The 8,443-nt window shown below is 33.6% G+C and overlaps 1 protein-coding gene across 2 annotated transcripts; it reads left to right on the top strand.

Moving 5' to 3' along the window:
* The first annotated feature begins 4,465 nt into the window (after nt 1–4,465).
* On the top strand, nt 4,466–7,623 carry LOC108200907 (protein SOSEKI 1). Of its 2 annotated transcripts, none has more exons than XM_064084146.1 (7): nt 4,466–4,598; nt 5,001–5,146; nt 5,361–5,430; nt 5,623–5,741; nt 5,923–6,616; nt 6,980–7,081; nt 7,292–7,623. In XM_064084146.1, the coding sequence occupies exons 2-7, from the start codon at nt 5,008–5,010 to the stop codon at nt 7,467–7,469; spliced, it is 1,302 nt and encodes a 433-aa protein (XP_063940216.1). In that variant the 5' UTR covers nt 4,466–4,598; nt 5,001–5,007; the 3' UTR covers nt 7,470–7,623. The 2 variants fall into 2 exon arrangements, with proteins under 2 accessions (XP_063940216.1, XP_063940215.1); XM_064084145.1 differs by having other exon boundaries at nt 4,487–4,598; nt 4,998–5,146.
* The last annotated feature ends 820 nt before the right edge of the window (nt 7,624–8,443 follow it).

Raw genomic sequence — 8,443 nt, forward strand, 5'->3', positions numbered from 1 at the left:
AGTTATATTTTGCACTGATTTGGATATTTATTTAATATATTTTCATGTTTTATTGTAGGGAACAATGAATTCCAAGTTGAGAAGGATTTGAAGATAAATTAGCTATTTTGGAGCTAAATTCTACTAAAATTCGGATTTATTGGATTCTATCCGATTTCTGCACTGTTTGGGTCATATCTTGAGTTCCGGATGTCAGATTTGGACGATCTTACAGCCCACGCGAAGCCCTTAATATTTCCTTTAATTCAGAAGTGGTCCAAGATGCAAAGTCCAACTGGAAAAGCTCGAAAACTGGACATAACAGAAAGTTGCAAATTTTGAGACTAAATCTTACTTGATTTTGGATTTCTATTTGGGATATTAGTTTTGAATATAAAAAGACTTGATATTATTAGATAGAGGATTAGTTTTTATCATTGTACAATATTAGATTAGAATTAGGGTTAGAGCAAGTCCAATAGGTTACTTATATGATGTCCTAAACTCACATTTAGGTAATGTGTCAAAAAAATGCACTCCAACACTATCCTAGTGTTATCCTAAATCACTAGCACAACCTTAATTCCCCTAGCCATTACCTATTTATAAGTAACCCCTAGCCATTACCTATTTAATATTTATGAATAAAATAATCATCTCTCTCCTTCTTTCTTTGTCTATTCTCTCCTTTTCCCCTTCTCTCTCTCAAATTTATTATTAAAATAATCTTAGGAGAACAAATATAGGGATTACTATTGGAGTTGACACTAAAAATAAATTACCTAAATCACTAAGACACACTAGCACTCATTATTTTATATTATTTATAAGTAATGGGATAGGTAACCTATTGGACTTGCTCTTAGAGACTTATGGAGGAACTATGACTTTTCTTGGTGTAACAACAATGGAGGTTACAAGTTTTCTCCTTTAGTTTTCTTCTTTATTCTTGTTAGTTTAATTATGTATCTTTATCATACTAGTTGCTTTAGTGGTTTTATTATTAGTATTGAGTAGTGTATTCTAGGGCTTAAGGGGAAGCCATGTTTGCACTATGATATTGACATGATTTTACAGTGATTTGTTTGATTGGTTAATTCTAATTGATATGTTTTAATATTGATTTGTGTAATCGGCCGATATCATGAATTGATTCTATGCGAATAGGAGTATGATCGAGAGATATACTACTAGAGGCACATATACAATTAGCAGAATTGAATTTGAGTGCGAGAGCATCATTGGATTTCTGAAAGCGTTAATACTCGAGAGAGATTAACCTTGCTTTAATTATCTGATTAATCAAATTACTAAAAGTTATTATTTGTGTAAGCATGTTTCGAGAGTGTTGATACTTGAGAGAGATTAACATAATCTTGTTATTTGACCACTTTAATTGCTATAGCTTAGAGTCAATCATTGTGTAAGCTTGGTGGACCTGATTGTCCTGGATTTTCAATATATTATTTTAGTGTCTATTTAATTAGTATTAATTTAATTAGTTAAAATATCTTTTATAATCGTTTTGATCCGGAAACAATCGAATATAATTGAATAAAATTGATAGCATCTGTCTCCTTGAGGATGCGACCCGCATTTGTCAGTCTACACTACGATAGACACCGTGCGCTTGCGGTTAGTTATAAAATAACACATCAATAATAATTATTTGAGGATATAGTTATTAGAATTTGAAATAACAAAATAACAAAATTTTAAATATAACTAACCATAATAGCTAATATCGCTTGAGTCCGGAGGTCAAATCTCTAGTGTGTTATTATGTCATCCAACAGGCTTTTCCTGTATTACTTTCTTGTGGTATAATAATATTTTGAGCTTGAGTCATGGTGGTTTTTACTTGTCAAGCCCAAGATATTAGTCAGTTACAGCGATGTGTAAGTAGAAATGTAGAATATCTTATTTGATTTTATTTGTAACAATTATTTGACGTCACATGGGAGAGTGAGAATCGAATTCAAGATCGTAACTTAAAAGCCAAAATGGTGAATAATTGGAATCAAATGAGCTTCGTATCAGCTTGGTGATGATAGCCTTTACAATACCAGATGAAACTTAAAATAAGTGCTTCTTGCTTAAAATAAATAAGTAGAGTAGAAGTTAGAAGCAATATAGAACTGATTAAAGTGTTTGGAAAATAAGTAAAAGTCCTGAAACAAAAGTTAGCATTCCTAACTTTTTATAGGTGTTTCTTGACTTATTACACAAACGGTACAAATAAATACTTTTAATTTATAATTCAGAAACTCGACTTATAAGTGACACACAAACACCCATTATCCATTATATTCATTCGTTATTCCTTACTTTGTCTCCGTAGTCCGTAGTTGGAAATTCAAAATCAAAATGTAGACAATGACAAGATGATTTATGATTATACCGATAGTTAAATACTACAGATTTACGCTTTACACTACGGCAACGGCGTAACTTTTTTAGGCACAAGAAAATTATTACCTACTATTTGCACCAAGCGGCACGTAGGTTTGGAATTAGGGGTGTTAACGAAACGAATTCTAAACGAATACTATAGTTTTTGTATTTGTATTCGGTTTAAATATACATATTCGGATTTGTATTCGTTTATTATCCGAATAGTTATTTGTATTCGTATTCGTATTCGGTTAAGTTCACGAACTATTCATATTCGTTTAAGGCACTCATTTAAAAGAAAATAAAAAAAAAATAACTAAACTGCTGACACGTGACAAAAGTTATAAACTCCCATACTTCACCAATTCAAGCAAACTATAAAAAAGTCATCCAACTCAAATAATATAAAATTCAAATTACTGATTGAACAAACCTGGATAAACTAGAAAGTGTGACATTTTGTTTCTGATTTGTCGGTGGCTATAACTAGAAGAGCTCCCCTTACCAGTACATAATCTTATTAAATAAAAATATAATATTTTTCTATATAATATAAAATAATATATATATATATATAGGGGTTTGTTCAAATACAAACCAACTTTATCATAAAAACCTAAAAACCAATTTCAAAACTAAACAAATATCCCCCCAAACTCTTAAAAACTAACAATATCACCCCCCCTAGCTTTGCCATCAACTTCCCCAAACTTACACTTTCCACCCCGCCACGTCACCACGCCACGTCAGCGCAGGGGGGTCCCCCACTGCTGACGTGGCACTGACACGTCAGCACTGGGTCACACCCACTGCTGACGTGGCACTGCCACGTCATCTGCCACGTCAGCACCTGCTGATGTGGCACTGCCACGTCACCTGCCACGTCAGCAGTGGGCTGACCCAGTGCTGACGTGGCAGCTGATGTGGCAGTGCCACGTCAGCAGGTGCTGACGTGGTAGATGATGTCAGCAGTGGACCCCCCGGAAAAATAAAAAAAATAAAAAATAAAAAGATTGGAGTGCTCATAGCAAAAATGGGAGTGGAAATAGTGGTTTTTAGGTTTGTATGAGAGTGTGGTTTGTAGTGGAATAAGCCCCTATATATATATATATATATATATATATATATAAAATTTAATTTCCGAATAATTAAGCGAATAGCGAATACGAATATTTATCTATTCGAATTTGTATTCATTAACAAACCGAATATTTTTTAAGATTTGAATTCGTATTTGTATCTGTTAACAAACGAATACGAATAATGTTAAACGAATTCGAATACCGAATATTTCATTAAATATTCGTTTCGTTAACAGCCCTATTTGGAATACGTGATGCGACTCCAGAAAATTTGTCATTAGTTGTGATAAACGAGTTACAAAATCATTGATCGGCAGGTAATCATAAAAATGACGTGCAAAGTGAAAAGTATTTTATATATTATTTTTAATGTTTTTTTAATGTATAATACAAGCTAAGAAAATGTTAGTGATTTCTTATCAAAATCTAGTTTTAATCACACAAAAATGAAGAGTGTTCTCACCGAGACATAGAAAAATTTTGAAAATTATTTCTAGATCCTGATCAAAAATTAATTTTAATCGCACAAAAATGAAGAGTGTTCTCACCGAGACAAAGAAAATTGTTAAAAATTACTCACAGACACCGAAAAAATTTAGAGGAGCGAAATTGTACGTTTACAAAACTAATGACGGGACTTTAATACTTCTTCGATTATCTCCTTATTTGTAATTTTATTTATATTTTATATTGCATGAATAATAAGAATGAAATAATTAAGAAATATTGTAAAACTTTTTTTATGATAGGATTTCCTTGTAAAACTTGTGTATGCACTTATACTTTTTCCATTCTTTTGCTTTGTGAATTATAATCATGAAACAAATAAGTTAAATCTAAGAATAAAAATACTTGAACTGCCCCGATTCCCCATATCAACTTCTTTACCTCTAGTACACAATAATAGTTATTATAAAATTTCACCAAATAATATTTTGGTGATTAATTATATAAAATCTTGATCTGTAATCTGCGCAATTACCAAACCATCCAAAACAAGCTTCTTCTCGCAAAGTAATACCAAATAAACAGTCAAAACGAAAAAGGCAACAAATCTTATATAAGCCATATAATTCGAGCATATCACGGGAAATCAGATGCAACTTAGCGGGAGTTTACCAAGTATTTCTCTCTCGGATTAAGGTAACATTAGCTTCATTAAAATATATTATTTCTGTTACTATTCTCTTTGCTACAACATTAACAAACAGCATTAAGGTGATCTCCGAACCCTATGCATTCTTTTTGATGATTTCGAGAACTTAAAATTTTTGGACTCACAATCATATGGAAGTAACATAGGTTTATGCTCCGGCCTGCACTTTATTTATGTTCGGTTCTGTTATGTTTGTTCGGCTTTTTATACTGCAGGCCAGACACTAGACATGCAAAGATTTGTCTTGGAGTATCCACTCTGTGTTTTTTAATTAAAATTTGAATTCGGGATTTAATTAATGTTGTTCGAAAAATGGATTAAAATTAGGCCTGGAAAGAAGAAGTAAACGTACAGTTGTTTCATGTTGGTGTTGGTTTTTCTTGTAGAAGAATATTAATGGAAGCAACAGCTCAACAGGGTGTTGGGGAAGTCAGGAGGCTTCATATTGTCTACTTCATTAGTCGAAAAGGTCGTATCGAACACCCGCATCTCATTCGTGTTCATCATCTCTCTCGTGGTGGTGTTCGTTTGCGAGGTAATTGGATTCTGTTGTATATGTGGATAGTTTTGTTTGTGTAGTGGTTGCGGAATCAAGGATAAATTTTTATTTCACGAGGCCCTGACGGACCCGTCAGGTCGGTCAGGGCCCTTGAAATCATGGTTCCGCTACTGCGTTAGTATTGTATGCATGCATTATGCATATGTGGTTTCTGGTTTATTTCTGAATTTTTGTGGGTAAAATTTGATAGATATCAAGAGATGGCTATCGGAATTGCGAGGAAAGGACATGCCTGAATCTTATGCTTGGTCATATAAGAGGTGGTTTTGTATTCTGAATTGAAATTTCCACAAATTTGAATTTATCAGTTGTACCCCATTTCCATTTAAGATCATTGTAATAAATTATGATGAGAGATTACAATGTGATACACAACATCAATAATAATGATTTGGTGACCTATCTGCATTAATTGATCTGCATGTTTAAAGGATTGATTGTTCTTTATACAGGAGGTACAAGACAGGTTTTGTATGGCAAGATTTGCTGGATGAAGATCTGATTACTCCTATTGCAGATAATGAATATGTGCTCAAAGGATCCGAAATTCCCAGTGTCGACTCTGATCTTGGTAACTGAAACTGCTAGACTTTTTTTATTTGTCGACAAAATCAATTCAGATCAATCTTTCTCCCTTGTTTATGGAAGTAAATATGTTGAAATAATTGTAGTTGATATACTTTTCTCTGTTTTTCTATATATGTCTGTTCATATTTTCGTGATTTTAAACGTGATGGATTGGGCGTTTGCAGAGCTTGGTCAATTTTGTGATGGAAAAGAAGGCGTCAAACAGAAAGAGCAGCCCAAATCTGAAGCTAAGTTTAATGATAGCAAATCCTCTTCCCAAGCAAAGTCTCGAGAACAAGAATCTCCAACTAGTATGTTAACGAAACCTCTACTTGAAATTGAAGAGCAATCGTCCACGTTCAGCTCAGATAGTTCCATGTCTTTAACTGATGATTCACCGAAGTTTGAACACAAGATTCATTCGACTTTGAGGAAAGAAAGAGAAGATCATATTTTCCCTGATGAAGAAGCAATACAAGAAGTTGAAAGAGAGGCTTTGGGTGAAAAAGCGCCTTTTATTCCCAACTTGGCGAATGAGAATAAGAAGATACCTACGAAGAATTTTGGTAAATCCAAGAAGGCTGATCCCACACCCGATCAATCTTCCTCTTCAAAATCAAAATTTACCAGGAGTAGGAGTTACTCAAACAATGCATCAAATATATTCCGAAACTTATTGACTTGCGGGACAGTGGATACAAAGGACTCGAGCATGATGGTGATCAAACGGAAGAGTACTAGTAGCAAGCCATCAAAATTAGATCTGTCGACTTACAAGGGGAATCAAAATATGGCACAGATTTGCAGAGGAGATGTTGTTGGAGGGTCTGAAAGAATTTCAAGAAATTTTTGGCATGAAACTCAAGAAAATGATCACAGGTATATTACATCTTTCAGTTTTATCAACTTACTAAATTGTCTGATCAATTCATCAGTTATCAAGGATAAAAAAGAATTTAAATTTTCAACATTAGACATGAACAGTTTGAATTCTATTATCATCTATTGGAACAATTATGTATAATATTTTAATAAGATACAACCATCCCCTCGAACCAGAGAAGTAATATTATTAATAATCTGGAAGCAGGCATAAATTTTGATTTTCTTTTCCAGCACAAAAAAGATCTGTCTCCCGTTAAATAAACGGTCCTCGTTTCAGTTTATACCATTCGTCTATCTCTCTCCATGTCTGCTTTCTCTGAAATTTTTACTAAATCAACTGTATGAAATCGGTTACAGGAAAAGTTGTGATGGAGCCAGTCATTCAAGACAGAAGAAGGAAATGAATAGTCAGAGACCAGTTCCTCCTGCATATAGGCCTAGAAATGGCCCCAATTGCTCGTAAGTTCTTAAACTCAGTCTAAATTATCTAGTATTTTGAGCACTTAGTAATGTCAATCTTCGATCTTAAATGTTACGAATTCACAAGTAACTTGTAAATCTTAGTCTAAATTATTAGTATGTTATCCCCCTGTCTTCAAATAAGGGTCAGGGATTTCACACAGGTTAAGTAAAGCATTTCTCCTTAATCATATCGAAATTCATGTGCAGACAATGTGGGAAAACATTCGACCCAAACCAGTTGCACAAACATATGAGTTCATGCAGAGGAATGAAAGCCTTAGCCAAGGCTGCTGCTGCAACAACTGCTGCAAATACTTCTTCTTATTCCCATAGAAGATCAACTGATTCGCCTCGGCCTTCAATTTTCAAGCCATTGCTCGATTAACATATAAATATTTTTCAGTAGAAATAATGCTCTATTGTTTTTTCTTGTTAAAACAAATATCACTTTCTTTTTGCATGCTAAGTTCGGTTAAATTTTGCAAATAAGAACAAATATTTGTGGATAAAAGATACTAAGAAATTTTCATTTTTTTCTACTTGCTGTCTGCAACTTATTCATCCCTGTCAGTTTGGTGATAATTAGTAATTATAGAAATTAGAAAATGATGGACTTGTGCTTGAAAACCGGACTGAGAGTTGGGCCGGACCAATTCTGAATATATACATACCAGATAACAAATTTATAATACATTAATACTGCATACTTCTGTATTGCTATCTAACTACTGTAGAAACAAAGCTCGAAGAATATAAGTATCAGGTGACGTGTGCTACAACTTACAAGTCAACAACCGAGATATGCTAAATTTTGACGTGTTTTTACTTTTTAGTAAAACAAGCACAGTTGTGATGACAATGTACGATAGATCAAATTACAAAAAAAATGAGATTTTTATTATTGATTTATTTTCATAGGTCTTTGTTACGATGGATTGGTCGATAATCTACGTTGTGTTATATTTCCTCGAGTATTTTGCAACACATTATTGGGGTATTTGGCGTTTAAAGAAAGTACAAAGTGTTGGTTTCAGAAGATGGGATATTTAATGTTTTCTTACCTGGAGAATTAATTGGATTGTTACGGGTGGAACGAATGGGGCGTGCTTTGGAAGAAGCAATCTGTTACCGAACCGTCTTATTGGGAATAACAAAAGCATCTCTGAATACTCAAAGTTTCATATCCGAAGCGAGTTTTCAAGAAATTGCTCTTTTAGTAAAAGCTGCTCTACGGGGTCGTATTGATTGGTTAAAAGGCCTGAAAGAGAATGTTGTTCAGTGGGAATGTTACCCGTTGCTACTGGAATCGAGGGCCGGATTCTAAATTTATAAGTTAGAAGCGCTTATTCGTACCGTTTG

This window comes from Daucus carota, chromosome 9 (assembly GCF_001625215.2).
Source record: "Daucus carota subsp. sativus chromosome 9, DH1 v3.0, whole genome shotgun sequence".
Lineage (NCBI taxonomy): Eukaryota > Viridiplantae > Streptophyta > Magnoliopsida > Apiales > Apiaceae > Daucus > Daucus carota.

Excerpts from the sequence above, each read along its gene's own strand:
- LOC108200907 (XM_064084146.1), top strand. The coding sequence starts at position 5,008 with ATGGAAGCAACAGCTCAACAGGGTGTTGGGGAAGTCAGGAGGCTTCAT. Across the intron at positions 5,742-5,922 it reads CAGTGTCGACTCTGATCTTG|AGCTTGGTCAATTTTGTGAT; the intron begins GTAACTGAAACT and ends GGGCGTTTGCAG. Across the intron at positions 7,082-7,291 it reads AGAAATGGCCCCAATTGCTC|ACAATGTGGGAAAACATTCG; the intron begins GTAAGTTCTTAA and ends ATTCATGTGCAG.